General features: G+C 38.2%; 1 protein-coding gene and 1 long non-coding RNA gene across 2 annotated transcripts in view; both read right to left on the bottom strand.

Moving 5' to 3' along the window:
• The window catches only part of NDUFV2 (NADH:ubiquinone oxidoreductase core subunit V2), a 32,721-nt gene extending 17,508 nt beyond the window's left edge, over positions 1–15,213 (bottom strand). Inside the window, exons 1-2 of the mRNA XM_049620421.1 lie at positions 15,131–15,213; positions 293–358 (exon numbers count right to left, since the gene is read on the bottom strand). Coding sequence (XP_049476378.1) covers positions 293–358; positions 15,131–15,184 — 120 coding nt within the window. The 5' untranslated portion in view covers positions 15,185–15,213. The remainder of the gene's footprint in view (positions 1–292; positions 359–15,130) is intronic.
• On the bottom strand, positions 5,605–14,988 carry LOC125914820 (uncharacterized). Its single transcript, XR_007455445.1, has 2 exons — positions 14,918–14,988; positions 5,605–13,994 (listed from the first exon to the last, which is right to left on the bottom strand). It is a non-coding gene; the product is annotated as an uncharacterized LOC125914820 (long non-coding RNA).
• Positions 15,214–20,690: the final 5,477 nt, after the last annotated feature.

Below are 20,690 nucleotides of genomic sequence, written 5' to 3'. Positions count from 1 at the left end.
TAAGAACCCAAAGTGAGACTAGAAATCTTGTTAGGGCTCATAGTAATTTCACCAAAAAATAATCTACATTCTTATTCCCAGAGTTGCCCTGGTGTCAATTTAAACTTGAGAGGTTCAACTGCAATCACACAACTTTTGAGATGTAATGAATTCAATTAGCTATATTTAAATCACCACCTTGGCCAGCATATACCAAAGACACTGGTGTTTAAGATCCTTCTGATTATCACAATAGATTTACCCAAATTTCCAAAAGTCTTTCCATTCTGAAGAAATCAGAGTAATTACTTACAACAAATAAGGCTCCTCCAGCTCCATTTTGCACAGCTGTCTTATGTAAATTCCTTATATGTCTTCCCTAAAATTTCAAGAAAGTTTCGTAAGTCATAAGCCTTAATAAATTTTCAGGAGTAAATACTTTAAGATCCATAATTAAAAACAATAGAATCAACTTATATAAGTAAAAGATCTTAGGAGATATGGCCTACTGTGCTACACCCTGCCTATCTCTATCTCAGAAGTACAAGGAAACGGAGATCCAAGGAAAGGTTATTAACTTGCCTAAGGTCACACATGCGTCCATGGAAGAACTAGGTCCACAACCCGTATCTCTTGGAGTCATGTATCCTTTCTACTGGACTCTTTTTGGCATGCACTGAGAAAGTTAGTGTTCCATTAACTTACAGCCTTTCACTTTTGTCTGAATCAAGCTGGGTGCCAGCTTTCATTTACTGTGAGCTTTCATAAACATGTTTTCATTCTGTACAAATGAGTCATATACTATGCACAAATGAGTCAAGTGTGTCCCCCTTTTTCGATTCTTTGCTGAATTAGTTTACAAACTCTAGCCATAAAGTTTCAGCGAGCTGCTTATGATGCTATGCAGTGACCATAGTCAATTGTTTTAGAAGAAATCCATTTGATTACTTTCTGTTGCATTTCATTTCTCTTTGCCCTATTGCTCCCCACAACACCCCTACCCTCCCCACAGGCACCAAAAGCAATTCAACAACTATTCAGGAATCCTCTGATTTCTGAGTTCTACTTATCACAAAGATAGCAGAACACTGGATTAAATCAAGCATGGAACTAGCAAAGAGTTGGAACAATTCAAAGAAAGCAAATACAAAAGTAAAAGCAATGATGTATAACACAATCATGTATTTAAACTATCCTAGGTCCAAATATTGAAGTTGAAGAAATATTTATGTAAACACTTGTTTAATTAACAAAAGATCCAAGCACAGAATGTGAGACATAGGTATAAAATATAGGAGTAAATACCAGTTTCAGGGTAATGGGAGAAGAAGGGGAGAATTTGATTGGCTAAATGGTACACAAGGGGGCTTCAACTCTTGTTTTTGTTTTCTTTCTTAGGCAGTAAATGGATACACAGTGTTTATTCTTTTTTGTGTCTTAAACACATACAACTTGAAAAAAAAAAATCAAGGAGATAGTTTAGGTTCTTATACTTTTATTCAAATTATCCTCAACTGCTCCAGGGTCAACCTGTGAATTACACACAAGGTTATGCTTATATCCCTAATTTGCCTGTCCATAAAAGTGAGATAGACAGATAAACATAAAACCAAGGTCACATTCCCAAGCAATACCATTAAAAACAACATCAACATAAGGCTTTAAAAAATTAACTGAAACTAAAGTTTAGGAAATAGAACCTGCCGTCACTTTAGCTGAGATTTTTTTTAAATCAAAGAACAATTTTTACAGAGTAACATTAGTGAATTACTTAACTAAATTTGGAGGGAAAACAAAGGATTTCATAATAAAGTAAGGAAGGATTAAGAGAATGGAGGGGCACCTGGGTGGCTCAGTTAGTTAAGCCACCAACTCTTGACTCTTGATTTCAGCTCAGGTCATGATCTCACAGTCCTGAGGGTTCTGAAATGGAGCAGGCTCTGAGCTGGGTGTGCAGCCTGCTTAAGATTCTCTCCCTCTCTCCTCCTGTCCTTCCCCCACTTGTGTTCTCTCTCAAAAAAAAAATAAATAAATTTAAAAAAATTTAAAAAATGCTTAAGAGAACAGAAAGCATCCAGTCCCCTCTTTTCCTAACTTCCGAACTATTTTACTGTCTCTTTACCCACTCCCTCAGGGTAGGTTGTCCTCAGGGCTCAGCTCTGTCCTAGGTTCTGTTCTCCATAGATCTTTTGCCCCTGAAGAGCTTATTTATTCTCATCTATGAACTCCATGCTGATGATTCTTGAATCATTCTTGACAAAAAATTAACAGCCTAAAGAGATCATAAACACATAAACCAATGAGAAAAATGAGTATACATGAACAAAAATGTCAACATAATTTTAATGAACTAGTAATCTAAAACATGCATTTTTAAATGAGAGAATATTTGCAGCTATCAAATTAGCAATGATTTTTTTTCAAAGATAACAATTCTGTCGAGCACATGGAGAAATGGGCATGCTTATACATTAGGTAAAAATTGGTAACAGTCTTTTAGGAGAACAAATTGACATAGTATATGGACAGACTAAAGAAAGTTTCCATCTTTTAACTTAGTAATTCTACTTTTAGAATTTTATCCTAAAAAATAGTATAAAATGAGGATAAAAGTTTATAGAGAAATACATTCTCTGTATTGTTATAGGAAAATACAAACGCCAAAAAGGCCAACATAGAGATCTTTTAAATAAATATTAATAATTCCAACAAAAATATTATTTAAAAAAATTTGTTTCCTATTTGAGAGAGAATGCACACGTGAGCATGAGCAGGGGAGAGGGTCAGAGAGAGAGACAGAGACAGAGACAGAGAGAGAATATCCCAGGCAGGCTCCATGCTCAGCACAGAGGCCAACGCTGGGTGGCGGGGGGAGGAGGGGGTATCATGACCTGAGCCAAATCAAGACACTTAACCTACTAAGCCACCCAGGTGCCCCCCCAAAATCATATTATGTTGCTACCAAAAATCATATTTCCTAAAAATAATAACACTGAAAGATGTATTTGTGCCACAATCATAACTAGAAAACATCAGAGTTAAATGAAATAAAAAAGCATAAACTACCATCCCAATTATATTCAATATAGACACTAAAAGACTGGAAGGCCATAACAATTTAAAGTGCTTATCTGTCATTATTATAACAAGATTATAAGAAACTCTTACTTTCATATTCTATTTTTTATATTTTTCTCCATTTTCCATACTTCCTATTCAGTATGGATTGACAAACAAAATATCTTACTAAAAACAAAACATTCATCAAGTACAAAATGAAACTTAACACCTCTACCGTTAATCCTATTTATCTTTCCAACTTCCCTATATATTACCAAATTAACCACCACCAATCTCTAAGTTAAAATAGCTTCAGTTTGGGGTCAATATTTGATCCCTTCCTCATTATTCCAGGACCTGCCACACAACTTTACTTAAAATGAATAATACAGGGGGAAAAAAAAGAAAAGAAAAATGCAGAGATAATCTTGAAAATCTGTCTGGTCTCTGGGGCTATGTAGCTACATACTGGAAAATCTGGGGCTATGTAGCTATATATTGGAAAATCTATTTTGAGGCACTGTCTGGCTGACCTGTAATTCTGGATTTGCACATGAGTTTATACACAAACACACACACAGACACTTCTACCCAAAATTACGTGTTTTAAAGTCCAAATCATTGAAAGCAGACTACTGATTGAGGTCAGGAAAAAAGGAGCTACTTTAAAGAAAAAAACCACTGGAGTTTCAGATTAAAAAGAAATTTTTTTTAGGGGCGCCTGGGTGGCTCAGTTGGTTAAGCGTCTGACTTTGGCTCAGGTCATGATCTCATGGTTCATGAGTTCAAGCCCCGTGTCGGGCTCTGTGCTGACAGCTCGGAGCCTGGAGCCTGCTTCAGATTCTGTGTCTCCCTCTCTCTCTGTTCCTCTCCCACTCGCGCTCTCGCTCTCTCTCTCTCTCAAAAATAAATAAAGATTAAAAAACATTTTTAAAAATTTTTTTAAATTTGGGTTTAAATCACCACTCTGCCACTTACTAACATGTGACTTTACACAAATCGCTTAATATTTTTAAGCCTCCATTTCTGCACCTATATAAAACAGGAATGTTTTGAGGTTCAAATAACAGTTTCTCTGAAAGCACCATATAACCTCTTAAAGCATTATCACATCTGCTTAGCTGATATGGGGATAAAACATTTAATAAGTGAAGAATGGAAGATTTAAATACAACTGCATTTTAAGAACTAAACAGATTTTAAAGTTGCACTTGGTTAGCTGACTCTAACTCAAGAGGCACTGTCACAAAAGGACAGATTACTGAGAGCTTCCTGAATATCCACATAATTATTTTTATTATTTATAGCCACATAAGACTACCAATTTTTCTAGTGAAAATATAAATGCTTGAAAAATACTATCTCCTCCCTCATGACTGAAATTAATATATAAATCTTTTTTTTTTTTTCCTAAGTGGAAGGAGGAAGAAGCAGTAGTACTGGTAGACAATTTTTCATGGGTGTGGGTTTCTGCACATCTCTGCACATGAGCAGAGGCACTAGCCATTAACAGCTTTCGTTCCACACTATCTTTTCAAGGATTTTTGTAGAGAATATCTCCCTCTTGGGCAAAGGTTGGGCAAGTGCTCTTGTAACTGGGGTTGGGTTCCTCAGTTGTGAGGTACAGCATTCGCCCAGGCTGCTCCATGTCACTCCCATGGGATGTGAGGGTGAAGGAAAACCAATTCTAACACGAAGCTTATGCTGGCTGCTATGCCGAGTATTAAAGTCCTCTGTCTCTGACCCAAGAGTCTCAGTCAGATCCATTAAACTGAGGCAGGTTAACTTGTTAGCTAGAAAATACGGTAAAATCTCAAGAGCCTTCACAGTTCTTGACAAGAAAAATCAAAATATACAAATATGCCAGTCTGCATGTCCCACTAATTTTTCAAAATATAGAAAATATTATAAAAGAGAGAATGAATACAGTGGTATTACAAAAGAAACCAGTAACAGTGGCTGTCTCTGAAGAGGGGGATCAAGGATGTGGAGTAGGGAAGGAAATTTACCCTTTAATATACACAAGGTATTTTATACATTCACAATATATATCCCTGTACCTCTATTCTTTAATATATATTTTATACTTACTATAATATATATATCCTTGCATACCATTTGAATTTTTTGCCATGTATATATTTCATATTTTTCATATTTTCATATACATTTCAACTTTTAAAAATGAATAAAGTCTTTAGTCCTTTTTTCTCTCTTACTTTCACCACTCTATTTCAGACATTATTTCAGGTCTGTGCATTATTCTAATAGCTTTCTAGCTGACTCTTCCCCTAATCAACCTGCTTAATGTCATCAAACTAATCGTTAAAATACCACTTCCTTATGGTGGTCAGGATATGAAAAAAGGACAAATACAAACAGGAAGTATCAATTCCATTGTTTCTAAAAGCCACATTTTCCACATTCTAACATCTCAGGAATTGGGATCATCACTGGTACTTAATATTCTATAAATATACCACATACAGAGAGACAATAGCCAACTGGTTAAAAGCCCAACTCCACAGCCACTTTCCTCTTCTGTAAAAAGGGAATAACAGTACATACTTCATAGGATTATTGTAATGATTAAAAGAGATAATCCATGTAAAGTGCTTAATATGCTGCCTACACATAGTAAGTACTATATTAGTGTTACCTATCATTAGCTATTTTTATAGTAGTACTATATGTCAGGCACTAAGCTTTTTTACACATTTAATTCTTACAACTTTCATGCAAGATGGGTATTACTTCAAGAAAATACAGATTTAAATGAGTTATGAAAACTTCTCATAACTAATTATTGGTAGAACGAGCATTAAATCTTAGGTCTAATGCCTACAAGGTTATGGCCTTATTATCAGCCACTTGAATGGAACTATTTGATGAAATCAGAGCTCTAGAAGAACAGAGTAAATCTAGGAAATCAAAGAGCTTAAGAAAACCAGGAATGCATCCATACACAGGGAGACAGATTTGAAATGAAAAGACCTGCCTCCTCCATTGGCTCACCACGTTCCCATTTAGAGACTGAGGGATATATGTATGTCCTTTATTTAAAACAAGCTATTTACTGTTTTTTTAAAAGCCTTTTTTGAAAAAAAACAGTAAATGCCACTCTTCTGTCCCTATAAAAAACCTAAATATGTGTGTGTGTGTGTGTGTGTGTGTGTATTAGCATAGCATTTGAGCAACTTAATTTCCATGTCTGAAGCCAACTTCAAGGTAGTAGAAAAAAGGCTCAGATAATTTGTTTATAAAATAAACCAAGTGAAATAGGGTAAACTGATAAACATTAGCCCTTATCAAGTTAGCAAGTGGCCATTTTCAAAGCTAACCTGTTTTTTGAGATGTTTAAAAGCTTCATCTGTTTTATATTCGTTATAACATCCACATCAGACACTTGCAATAAAGGAATAAATAAGATATGAAAAGTCTGAATTAACATCTTTGCACTAGTTAATAAACCATTTGATTTTAGTTTCACCTTGGAATGAAGAGGTATTCCAGGACCCATTATCGGTCTTAAAACTAGACTAGGCTGGACTGATTTGAAGAGTAAGCAGAGATTCCCCCCTTAGAGTCTACTCTTTTCACCAGACTAGAGTCTGGCTTCTCACTGAACTCTGAAGTATCTATGCTTCAATGGATTCCATTTGAATACAGTGAACACCAGTTGAAAATTCAAGTAACTTTTTTTAAAATAGACAAGAACATAATTTGACATATAGCTCAGAATTAATAGTGGGCTTCGATTCTAGCTTATTCTTTTTTCAGAGTGTTGAAACACTTCTGAAGAAGGAACAGAGGATTTACAGCAAATAGTGGCAGTGTTTTCTTTGAATTCAACTCAAGTGGCTTTGTGTTAAGTATACTTCAACACACCTTTTTTCACTGACTCCTCAAAAATCTATGGTTAGTTATTATTATTTCCATTTTACTTTTAAAGAAACTTAGGCTCAGAAACCGTAACCTGCCTTATACTACACAATTAGTGACAGAGATGGAGTCTGAGCCCAAGCCTTTTGGATTTAAGTCCTCAGCTTGATTAGCCCTTCCCTTTTTAATCACTATTTGTATTACCAATACCGGTAGCTCAAAATGACGATAATTTAAATTTGACACTCTTCCACCCACTCCCCAAGAACAGAATCTTTCATGGGCCCTACATTTGTCTTTTTAGTTTCTCCTGTTGCTCAAACATTAACAGTATCCACTCTGTTCACTTTTCAGTTCTATCAGACATTTGCACTTTAAAAGGCCACATCCAGCCAGAGGAACTTAATAAAGGACAAGGAAGCTGCAAGACAAAACTGACAGAATCAGTAACCTAATTAGTTAGAAAGACAGGACTAAGGTCAGGCAACAGAAAAAATGTTTTCCTTTATTAGCAACCAATTCAGGCAAGGAATATACGTTTCACACTACCCTGAATATTTAGATTAAATCCACAATATATGTGTGCACCAGCGGGGGGGGGGGGGGGTCACAACTCACATGTGAAACATCTGGTAAAGGGAAAGTGATATTGGCTCCCAATGTACTTTCTTCCCATTGTTCACCAATTATCTACTCACCTATTACCTACAGCCTCCCTCACTGCCAGCTTAAGCAAAAGCCATTTCTTTCAGCTGTCTAGAGCAAAGACATGCAGAGAAAACAAAAAGCTCCCAAGAGCTTTATGTATAATATACTCAGAGTAGGTATTCCCTACATTTTTAAGTTTTCAATCCATTTGGGTTTAATAAAGTAGATGATGGATGAGCTAATAGTAACTGTGAGATCTATTTCAAGGATAGTGATAATAAATACAAGTGCTAACTCTGCATCAAATACGTGCTACAAACTTTACAAATGCTGTAACTCATTTACTTCTCCCAGCAACCCCTACCATATAGGTATTATTATCATCCCCAGTTTTACAAATGTGGAAACTAAGGTGCAAAGGACAAAAGAAAAAACTTTTCCCAGATCACACAGCTAAATAAATGAAAAGCCAAACATAAGTTTTCCTGACTACAGAAATTAAGTTTTGTTAATATTTTCAACTATACATGGGAGGGCTCTTACAAATGTCTTCCAAATAAAATTCCATCAATAATTTAAAAATGTTAATTCAGATTAAAGAAATCGGATTTTTCTAGCACTGTGTAAGAGAATTAACAAGCAAAATTTGGCCAAATTATGTAACAGAAAAGCTACCCAAAAAGCCCAGGTATTACAGGAGCATTACAGATTAAGATAACCATATCAACAGCAACAATACTGTCTATCCTGACCATAAATTAAACAAAGCACTCTTTAAACATGTAAAATCCAATGCGGATATAAGCAACACTCAAATATTCTAACGATAGGGATACTTCCTAGAAATGAAATGTCCAAGTATCATTTTAGCCAGCAGACCTAGGTTCAGTCACACCTTTGCCAATTCTAGTATGGTAACCTTGGGCAAGTCACTCTACCTCTCCATACCTAAGTATGCTTACCTATAAAATCACAGCAATACCTATCTTAAACTGTTAAAGATGAAATGAGATGAAATATTTAGCAAAGTATCATTATAAGTACTCGTGTACTGGCCACTATCATTATTATCATTATTATTATTACTGGAACTTTAATTAAACAGTAACACTCCCAATTTCCTGTTATCTTTTCTTCGTGTGCTCCATTAAAATGAAGGAAATAAAATGGCCAAGCTATAGGCCTCAATAATCACAAAAACAAGTAAGACCCTAAATAATTACAAGTTGACTGTAGGAGCAAACATTCATTTTCAAAAGGTTAAGTGATTTGAAGAGCTTTTGGCCTAAAGAATTAACTGGTAAGGGGTGCCTAGGTGGCTCAGTCGGTTAAGCGCACAACTCTTGATTTCGGCTCAGGTCATGATCTCAATGGTTCGCGAGTTAGGGGCCCCTGTCCAGCTTTGTGCGGACAGCTCAGACCTGCTTGGGATTCTCTCTCTCCCCCTCTCTCTGCCCTCTCTCCTTCTCTCTCTCAAAATAAATAAATAAACATTAAAAAAAAAAGAATTGGTAAAACCTAAGCACAATTTTTTTTTGTTTAATTTGAAAATCAAATAAACATGAACAAATGCTCTGTAAATATAAGTTGCCTTATTTTCTAGTCTTAGGGACTAATACTCAGACAAGCATATATTGTTTAAAATTTAGTAAACCTATGACCGGGTGGAGCTCAAGTATGTGTATTTTTTTTTTTAAACTTTTATTTATTTATTTTGAGAGAGCAAGTGCATGCATGAGAGCAGTGGAGGGGCAGAGAGAGAGGCAGACAGAGTCCCAAGCAGACTCCACACAGGGCTCCATCTCATGACCATGAGATCTTGACCTGAACCAATGACGGATACTCAACCAACTGAGCTACCCAGGTGCCCCCAAAGTAGGTGTATTTATTTATTTTAGAGAAAGAGATTGAGAGCAAGCAGAAGAGCAGAGAGAGACAGAGAGGGAGAGAGAATCTCAAGCAGGCTGCACACTGTCAGCACAGAGCCCAATATGGGGCTCCAATTCTTGAACCTTGAGATCATGACCTGAGCCGAAATCAAGTTGGACGCTTAACTGACTGAGCATGCAGGTGCCACAAGTATGTGTATTTTTAAAGCATCATAGACGATTTTTTTTTAATTTTTTTAACGTTTATTTATTTTTGAGACAGAGAGAGACAGAGCATAGAGACGATTCTTTTAATCAAGTTTGGGATTTACTGCTTTAGAGTGTATGGCATCTATATCCTAACATGCAGATGATGGATTTTCTGAATGGTCTTCAAAATTTAAGGATGCCAAGAACAAGAAATGCTAGGCTATCTTTTCCAACCCAGAATCTCTGGAAGTACTGAGGGATATTAAGGAATATTTTAGTCAGTGATGACAAGGAACTATCATGGTATCTCCTTAGGAACAAAATTGCACCCATCATGACCAAAGTTAACCTCTTCTTCTTATCCCCTCTGCTCTCTTCCTTTAAGTACAGTGAAATCACTTCCCTGGTTTCTGATCACACTGACAAACTATTCTACTATTATAGCATCTATAAAACTTAAATCTTTACCAAACATGCCAACTTCCCTCGGTAAATTTGAGCAACTTAAGAAAAATAAATTAAAAAGAAGAAACAAAAATAGGACTTGCAAACAAACCCAGTTCAGGCTCCTACTACTGTGTAATTTGGGGCATATTTGTCTGGGAATCATCAGCTGTCTCATGTACAAAATGGGATAACACCCAGAAAAGTATCCCACGTATAAGGCATTTTCCCTCTCCACCAACAAGGCAAAGAAAAAGTGTGTTTAAACGTTAAATCTTTAGTGCTTGTTGAATGAAAAAAATCTCCTGCAACCAATTTATAACAGGTTTCCTGATCTGACTCAAAAAGTAGTGGGTGAGTCAAGGTTTCTCAATGGAAAACCAGACTGACATGGTCAACGAACCTATTATTTATTACCCAATGTACTGAGCTGTTATTAAACAGTATGCAAAGAGAAGGGAAGTACAGCTATTTATATCTTTGAAATGGAGACTGAGTTTACATCTCCAATATAAAAGATATGAATTTGTAGTATGCAGTAGCAGTCTATTAAACCTCACTGAATAAACAAAAATTTTGCCTATTTTCTCTTTCCCCTGAAGTGTTTAAGGCCATGGCAGGCAGAGTAATAGTGCCCCCCAAATACCCATTTCCTAATGCTGGAAAGCTGTGAATGTATTAGTATGCATAGCAAGAGAGAAATATGGTTGCAGATGGAATTAAGATTACTAATTAGTTGACCTTAAAATAGGGAGATTCCTATTCTGGATTATCAGGGCCCTTTAAATGTGAAAGAGGGAACAAAGTTAGAGAAGGATATGTCACAAATGATGGACGCAGGGTCAGTGATGCAACAGCTTAACCTGCCTTTGCTGGCTTTGAAGATGGAAGAAAGGAGCCATGAGCCAACAAATAAGGGCAGCTTTTTCTAGGAGCTAGAAAAGTCAAAATAATGGCTTGTCCCCTACAGTATTCCAATAGCTCTACCAACACCTTGATTTTAGCCCAGTGAGATCCATGTCAAACTTTTAATTTACACAATCATAAGACAATAAATCTGTGTTATGTCACTAAGTTTATGGTAATTTGTAATAGTAGCAATAAAAACACTAATACAAATGCCTTTTTTGTTGTTGTTGTTGTTAAAGAACTCCTTTAGAGTCCTTGAGTCAAAATGGAGATACCCTGGGACACTGCAAAATCAGGTTTAAAATGATCTCTAATGAAATGAGAAAACAGTCCATTCTACAAAACTTAAAGTTTAGAAAGAAAAATGCCACTACAGGAGGTTCTACTTCTAGAGTGGCTGAGTAGATATTATCAGGCCAAACCACTAACAACTATAAACACTGGGCAAATTATTTTTAAAAAACCAAAACACTTTCTGAAGGCATTGGAAAACAACCAAATGCAGGAAGACACCAAAGGGAGTCTATACTTAGAAGAAGCCAATGAAGGTTTTTTTGCTTTACACTCTATATCTTTTAGCCTAAAAGCAGGCCCACAGGCCTGTGCTGGGCAACTAAAACCAAAAGAGAAAACCTGCAGTCTTAATGGCTTGAAGAACCACAGAACAGTATGGGACAACAGGCATGGGAAAGTGCGAAATCCCAGAAAAGTAAGCCAGAGAGAAGCCCCAAATTCCGTGGCTGACCCCAAGGCCTGCATGCACATGGGGCCAACTCCAGGCAGCCCAGCTAAAAGAACTCAACCGGTATTTGAGGTGCTGCCTACAAGGGAGCTGGATTATAGTTCAAGTTCAACTGAGTTAACAGCCTGCCACAACAAACACTTATGGAGAAATTAGAAAAATTGAGAGTCTCTATGATTCATTGTTCACAATGTCCAGGATACAATTCAAAATTACTCAACAGCCCATTTTTAAAAGAGAAGACAGTAAATGGAGATTACCACACAACAATTTCAAAACTGCTACACCCATGTTTGAAAAAAAAAACACTTCAATGAACAAAAAAATCGAATAGACACTATAAAAAAGAACCAAATGAAAATTCTGAAATTGAAAAAAATTTCTAAAACTGAAAACACAATCCTTGAAAATGCCACTCACTCCTACTGAAGTGGTGGCTTGGAAATGAAGCAGCGATGAGCTGCAAAGTGGTGTCAACAACTCAAAAGCCATGGAAAATTACTTAAGAGAATAAGCCTATTCTGACTATTTACTACTCCATAATTCATACTTTTTAGGCAATTCTTGATAATCAAAGTGTTACTGTATTTTTTACAGAAGACTTCAAGAGATTAAGAAACATGGTTCATGGTCACACAACTATGGTCTTGTAGGCACTTCTAGACAGTACTAAGTTATGGGTATTTTTAAATCAATGATAAACTCAAGTCTGTGGCTGAAGAAATTAATGCAGCAGAAACTGTAACAGAATAAGCAATTTCTTTGAAAATGTAAAGGGTTTCCTTAATGGTTTCTTTTTTAAGAAACAAACTTTATTAAAAGGCACCTCTTTACTCACACATTTCCTAGGTCATTCTGATATTACACTATTTGGAAAAGGACCTGGTTATATAAGTTATAGAACATCCTCACAATGGGATGCTATGCAGCATTAAAAATGACAGTATAGGGGCGCCTGGGTGGCTTGGTCGGTTAAGCGTCCGACTTCGGCTCAGGTCAGGATCTCACAGTCCGTGAGTTCGAGCCCCGCGTCGGGCTCTGTGCTGACAGCTCGGAGCCTGGAGCCTGTTTTGGATTCTGTGTCTCCCTCTCTCTCTGCTCCTCCCCTGTTCATGCTCTCTCTCTCTGTCTCAAAAATAAACAAATGTTAAAAAAAAAAATGACAGTATAGAAATGTCTACTGGTAAGGAAAGTGGATCAACAATGTTCTTACGGGAAAAAAACAGGCTACATAATAATGTGAACAATACCATCAATTTTTACTGTAAGGTCTCTCAATTCTAGACACAAAAATGTTCACATTTTGGTTATTTCCAGGTTGATGAGACTATGGGTAATTTTTATTTTTTGAGCTTATTCTGTTTGCTGTTCCCAAAATCATGTTTTCCCTACAATGTATTACTTGTGTAATGAAATCAAACATAAATCAAATCATCAGGCTATACACCTTAAACTTACACAGAGATGTGTCAATTATTGCTCAGTAAAACTGGGGAAAAAAAGAAAAACTTACTGATTCATCAAGTCAACAAATATTTATTGTGCACATACTACATGCCGGGTAATATCTGTACAAATAAAAAACTGTTGCAGAAACATAAAATTTGATTGAAATTTCTTCCACTACCTGAAGATATTCTTCAATTTTTACCTATAGCCCTTTCCCTCAAAACCTGAAGAAAATCTATCTGTACTCTTAATTCTAGCCTTTCTACTGCTAGACAAGGTCTACTTCATCACCTCTCACCTAGGGTTCTGCAAGAGCCTGTTTATCTATTTCATCTCCCTGCCTCTGGCTCCTGGCAAATGTATTCCCTCACTCCATCCAGTCATCTATCCAATACGGGGAAACCTGGCCATGACCCTCTGCTTCTCTAAAATCCTTCACTGATTCCACACTGCTTCTAACATAAAGCCAAATTCTATGGCACGGCATGCAAGGAGCTCCAACACCTGGGCCCTATCCACCTCTTTTATTTCATCTCTGGATTCACCTTACTTCCTAACAATGGAGTCCAGCAACACTGCTTGAGGCTTCCTATAGGCACCAAGTTTTTTCTTGCCAACTATCAATAGTTTTTTCTCATGTTGTCCTTTCCATCTAGAATATCTCCTCACCAATGTTAGTATTGCCTCTAGAAAAAATCTTATACCACCTTCAAACCAAATTGACTTTATTCATATCTCTTAACACTGTACGATATTTACCTTGAAGTTTCAACTCCGCAAGAACAGGGACTAAGTCTGTTTATCTGTAATATAGCGAAATAGTACCAACTATGAGATTTAGAATGTGAACGTTTAACAGTGCTTGGCACATGAAAAGTAATCACCAAATGTTACTTATCACTATTATCCACGTTGTTACCTGCAGCCCAGCAGTGAAGTCGAACCTCAAATGTTTATTGAACGACTAAACTCTGCAAATTGGAATATTCCTCCCGTTTTACGACCAAGAAAACTAAGTGCAAGAAATCACAGCCCAATGTCACAAAGCTAGAAAAGGCGGTGAAGCCACTATCTAAACTCAGGTCCAATTCTAAAGCCCTATTCAATTCTACTATGCACTATCTCCCACTCTTCTGCTAAAAACTGACTCAACCTCTCTATTTTACTGCTAGGGGAAAAAAAGGCTTCCTTCCAGTAAATGCTGTAAAAATCGCCATTCCTGGAATCACCATTATTAAGTTAACTTGAATGCGTGTTTCGATTCAACGTCCTTGCCTAAAATAAGAGCATGTACTTGGATCTCAGAAGCCCATTCAAGTTCTAAATCCTTCTGGGTGCAGTTTTTCCGATGGTGTTCTTTCATAGGGTTAATGTGATACGATTATTTATCGAACTTTTCCGATATGCAAAACACAACTGCAGTAAATCAAACACCTTGCCCTAAGGAAACGCTCTTTAAGCTTTCAACCAGCAAGCCAGAGCCTACAATTTCGGAATCCTTTCCAGTGCGCTACTACAGGCCGGCAACAAGGTCACCAGGCTTGATATGCAAGGTAAGGTGCCTCCTTCGTGGGCGGGGGATCTTAGAAACCTATCTGGCCGACGAGGCCAGGCCTACGTTCCGCGCTGGGGCGAAACAGCAACAGACCACCGGCGGCCCCTCCTTCTTCCTCTCCTTGACCACACTAGGCGTAAACTTCCCAGTCCTGTGGGGGAGGCCACGCACCCGCAGCAGCTACGTCTGCGACCCTCCCTCGGAGCTCCTCGCCGGCGGTGGAGCTGCAGCGGCCTCCCTGAGAGAGGACGAAGGCCGCAGTGTCCTTGCCGCCGCCTGCAGGTCGTCCAGAGCCCAGGGTTCTCGTGTGCCCACCACAAAAGGAGACACCGAAAAATAGGGGAGAGTGGCGGCAGTGCCGGGGCTCATTCCGAACCTCCTTACCCACTGGGCGATGAGGCCTGCCGCCTTGGCCCGGAGCGCCGCGGAGAAGAACATGGCGGACCAAACAGTTGGCCTTTCCCTGCGGCACCAGGCGAGAATCCCGAGCGAGCCTGGGACGCACGGCGTGCGCGCTCCCGAGCCGAGGCCTTGCGAGTCCAGGGCGGCGCGCCCCTCCCTGCTAGGAGGCGGCGGGGGCGCGCGGAGGTGCGCGGGGGCTGCTGGGGCCCAGTGGGCGGAGACTTCCTCGCGGCGGGGCCCGGCGAAGACCAGCCAGGCCCGTAAAAGGCTGGGTGCTGCAGGCCGCCGGTGGGGTCCCGACCTTGAAAGGAAGCGTCAGTGAGCTGTACCTTGGGCCTCTAGGGAATGAAACGCCGATCTGGATTTATGGGGTGAGCTTACCTCCTGGAGAGCTTTATGGGAATTACCACCTCCTTTTTTTATTGTAGTTACTTAAAAAAAAATTCCGTTGCACCCCCCCCCCCATAAATCATATTTTACAAGTTAAAGGATTGAAGATGGAAAAGACTCCTCCCCAGTGAGCTAGACACCAAATGCCTTGTTTCCCATTCTTTTGATTTAGAGATGTGTGCCGACATATTTAAGGGTGAAATGATAAATCCGGAATTTGCTTCAGAACAAAGGAGATTCAGAATAATGGACATAGAAATGAAACAGTATTGGCCATGAATAATGACTGTTGAAGCTGTGGTAGTTCTCATGGCTATTCTCGGTACTTTTGTACATGTTAGAAATCTTCCATAATAATAAAACTTAAAAAAAAAAAAAAAGGCCACTTCCTTTTTGATGTTTGTTTGGTCATCTTTGGAAATTCCAGGTATTTTTATTCAGCAACAGCCGTAATATGCACAGCGCAATTTCCTGCTGTGTAGCGTTTACCAGGCACTTTACTGCCTCTTGATTTTTCCCTTCACTGCCTTCTTTTCTTGCGTGTCATGTCCTGTAGACCCCTTCATTTTGCCCATTTTCCCTGCTAAACTTGTGAATGATTTCTGGAACTTTCACAGCAGTATAAGGATTTTAAATATTTATTCTTCATGTGGAAACTCTAGGGGCGCCTGCGTGGCTCAGTTGGTTAAGGCCCTGACTTTGACTCAGGTCAAGATCTCTGGGTTCCCAGTTTGAGCACCAGGAGGAACTCTGTGCTGCCAGGTCAGAGCCTGGAGCCTGCTTCAGATTCTGTGTCCCCCTCTCTTTCTGCCCCTTTCCTGCTCACACTCTGTCTCTCTCTCTCTCTCCAAATAAATAAACATTAAAAATTTTTTTAAATAAAATATTGCATTATAACCACTTATGAGTCATATTGTACAAATTATGAAATGTAAGTCACCAGAAGGCTGACAGCCAGTGAGCTAGAAGTGCTTTGGTTCCCATTTCATTGCTTACCTTTTATATTAGCTTGCTTCTCCTAAACTGGTTCAGTATTTACCTCTCAAAAGGAAAAATATTCTGGATCTCCATGTGGATTTAAATTATTGTATCACAGGGGCACTTTGCTGGTTCAATCAGGGGAGCACATGACTCTTGATCATGCGTTTGGGCCCCATAGTAGATGTAGGGATTACTAAAAAATAAACTTAAAAATAAAAAATTTGTTTAAAAAATTAAATTATGGTATTATAAATTTACCTATATATATGTACATAACACTACTATGCACATAAGCTGTTCTTGTAGGCCTCATACAACTAAAACCAAAATATATCACAAATTAAATACATAACAAACTTATTACAAATGGATGATACTAGTAAGACATGGAGTCTGAATCTGGTATACATGCTTTCTCTTGATTCCATTAGGGCCTTCTCTGACCCTAGGTTAAGTCTCCATGATACCTTCCTTATAAATGCCTGCCTCCATTTTCATTATCACATTTACCACCAGATTATAACCTCCATAGATGTAGAAACCTGCCCTTCCCAACTTGTTTGATTCGACAGCTTTCACTGATATATGGAAGGCATTCAATACTTGGAAACTGAATGAAAATGTTGCACATAGTACAAATATTTGGACTCTGAAGGGGTTGTATGTCTCTGGTTGGATTATGCTTTTATAAACATGTGTATCTGTGAGAGCGCTTTTGGATACGAGTAACAGGAAACCTAACTGAAGGAAATTAAACAGTAATGAGTTCATTATGTCCCATGAAAATAATTCCAAAGGTAGAACGGTTCCAAGATTAGGTAATTCAGTTACTCAAGGATGTCCTTAAAAACTTGAGAGGCTTCCCATCTTTCTACTCAACCATACAGGAGCTGTGACTCCTGTTATGGTCACAAGGTGGCTGTAGCAGTTCCAAGTATCATGTGCAGATTACAACCTTCCCAGGAAGAAAAAGAACTCTTTCCTTTCAGGGGTCTCAGATGTCCCTCCAGCAGACTTCTTTATCTCATTGGCATACCCATGATGGTAGTTAAGAGAACAGGCTCTAGAATGAGACTGCTGGTTCAGACCCTATCTCTACTGCTTTCTAGCTGTGTGACTTTGGGCAAGTTAGTCTCTCTAGTGTTCTATTTAGTAATAGTACCGTCCTCATTGCTTTATGATGGGAATAAAATGAGTTAATAACTATAAAATTCTTTTTAAATTACTGAGCATGGAGTAAGCGCTCAGTAAATGTTAGCTTGGATGTCTTCCGTAATAGAATAACATCTGTGGAGTTCACAGTTCACAGAGAAGGTACATATCTCATTGGTGTCTAATAGTCCCAGCAAGGACTTAGCAGATATCCCTGATTTCTGTTACCTACGGGCCAAGAGTGCAAAGAGTAATGTTTAAAACATTAGGGATCAGAGCTAAAGGAGTTAGTCTAGCCTGTTAACACTTCCTTGAAGATGATACAGAAAGTAAATGCTTTCAACAGTCATTCCACTGCCAGTAAGTGTAATACTGCTTTGTTCAACCGTCCAAAAGGTCTGTTAATGTCCAGCATGATTTTGGCTTATCCTTAACCCAAATAATTCTCAAGTGAAAACATTAGGATTAATCTTCTTCACACCTGGTAATGTGAGTTCATTTCTTGAGCCACCCCACTCATAAAGTAATCTAATGCATAACTATTCTTCCCAGGGTCTTTAGGATAGAATTGTGGGGGCTCTTTGAAAAATCCCTACTCTCAAAGCCATCGTTTCTAGGCACAGACCAACATGGATGCCAGTGATGTTAAATGTTAGTTACCTAACCCCATAGGCTTGATTGAAATTGGCTTGATTACATACTGTAATGAATATTATGGCTGCCTGGTTAGACATATCCCATGATTCTAAGTTAGTGCTACTACCTTAAACCCAGGGAAGTTGGCCCTAACTATAGTGATCAACCATTTGAGTAAAGTATGTGTGTGGGTTTGGGGTGGGGGGGTGGTGGGTAAGCGGAAATGAGGGACTGGGAGCTAGGAGAACTGGGATAAAGTTGAGGGGAATGACCAAAAGTGGGAACTTGTGCTCTGCCATTTCTATGATTTCTTCTCCATTTAAACCAACATAAACAGGCTATAGTGAGGGCATGGTATAATGAAAACCATGAGCTTTGTAGTCAGAGGGACTTAGGATTGCAATTCTGACTTCATCTCTTACTAGATTCTGCGAAGCTTTGGTCCTCAATTTCTTCAAGTATAATTAGAACATTAAATCATTCTCCTAGGTCACATACTTATTAAAGCAGCCTCAGGCACTTTATAATATGTTCTGCCTCCCACATGGCCTACTCTAACCATATTGACTGGCCTCAGGTTTTCTAACATAACATGAAGCGTAGGTCCAGTCTTGTTTTGAGGGAAGAAGAGGGACTGAGTCAAAACTCGAAGGAGGAAAAAGAGATAAGGCCATTGCTGGATGAATAAGAAAGTTTTCAAGAGAGACAGGAATAAAGGTCCTTCAAGTAGGACATTTGAGGGTGCAAAGAAGTGTGATATAGTCACATTCGTACACTGAAGTGTTAGACCTGCTTCATGGTGTTGCACTCTGAGGTGAGGGGGGATGTTAGAATAATGAATAACTTCTTCATGATCTTTCCAAATTCTTCTCAAGTTAATCTGGGATATGTGGGACCAAAAGGGAAAATGAAAATCAAAACAGCCACTAACTTAACTATACAAACCTCAAGAATAGACTGTCTAAAAAAATAATAAGCAGAATGTCACCTAAGCCATTACCAGATTCAAGTCGCTTGTTACTAAGGAAATTTATCCTAAGGAAATAACTGGGAAAGTCTACAAAGTTGTACAAACAGATATGTTCATCACAGCATTATTCATAATACTGAAATCTTGGAAGCCATGTAAATGATCATCAACAGAGAATTGATTAAACAAATTACAGTACAACCATACAATGAGATGTCGCTCTACAAATTTAAAAGTAATAACAAAGATCAGTATTTATTTTAAAGGAAAGATGCCCATGATGTGTTAAGTTTAATTTTTTAAATTTTTTAAATTTTACAAAACATCTTGTGTAACATGACCACACTTTTTGTATGTGCATAGAAAAAAATATGGAAAAGTTACATATCAAAATGGTACCAAGAGGGGGCACCTGGGTGGCTCAGTCAGTTAAGTGTCCAACTCTTAATCTTAGCTCAGATCTGGATCTTGGTGTCATGAGTTCAAGCCCCGCGCTGGGCTCTGTACTGGGCGTGAAGCCTGCTTAAAAAAAAAAAAAAAAAAAAGTTAATAGGGGCTCCTGGGTGGCTCAGTTGCTTGACCATCCAACTTTGGCTCAGGTCAAGATCTCACAGTTCGAGGGTTGGAGCCCCCTGTCAGGCTTTCTGCTGAGCCTCCTTAGAATCCTCTATTCCCTGCCCTTCTCAGCCCCTCCCCCCACTTGTCCTCTCTCTCTCTCCTCTCTCTCAAAAATAAATAAACAAAAAAAAAATGTTAATAAGAGTTCTCTCTGGGTGTTGAAATATAAGGTAATTTTAATTTTTTAGATCTTTTGTATTACCAATTTCAATTAACATGTGTTATTTTTATTGCAAGAAAATAAAGCCGTGTTCATTTTTAGAAACGGTAATAAAGGAAATATAAAAGTGAAAAAATTGATAACTCTCTTTTATACTCACTTCTTTTTAGTGAGTTGGTCTACTCTTCAGAGTAGAATTCCTTATACTGCTATTAATTCAAGTTTTAATTTAGGGCATCAGTGAGTGTGGACTGGGAAGAGGGAAATGAGCCAGTTCTTAGGATCTTTGGGCAGTTTTAATTTTAGGCAGAAGAAACAGCTCTGGACTCTTTCCCACAAAGCTGTTCCTTAAAATTCCTGTGCAAATCTGAACTCATTTCTTCCTTGACCAGTCACAAAAAGATTCATATAAAATTTCTTTAAATAGCCAATTCTCCTTGCTCATATAAAATATTCCTTGACTAAGAAATATTATATTGCAGCTAAGTAGTTCATTTGCTTCACGTACTTGTGTGGTATGGTATAAACAGCCTGAGGTGTGTAATGAAAGAGTAATCCGAGCAGGGTGAAATTGGTTAGAAAAGTCTTTCATTCATTCATGTGCTGTACAAATATATTTTCAGCCCCAATTATCT

The sequence above is a fragment of the Panthera uncia genome, assembly GCF_023721935.1.
Source record: "Panthera uncia isolate 11264 chromosome D3 unlocalized genomic scaffold, Puncia_PCG_1.0 HiC_scaffold_8, whole genome shotgun sequence".
Classification (NCBI taxonomy): domain Eukaryota; kingdom Metazoa; phylum Chordata; class Mammalia; order Carnivora; family Felidae; genus Panthera; species Panthera uncia.
The sequence above is the reverse complement of the archived record's forward strand: the minus strand, read 5'-3'. Positions and strand labels throughout refer to the sequence as shown.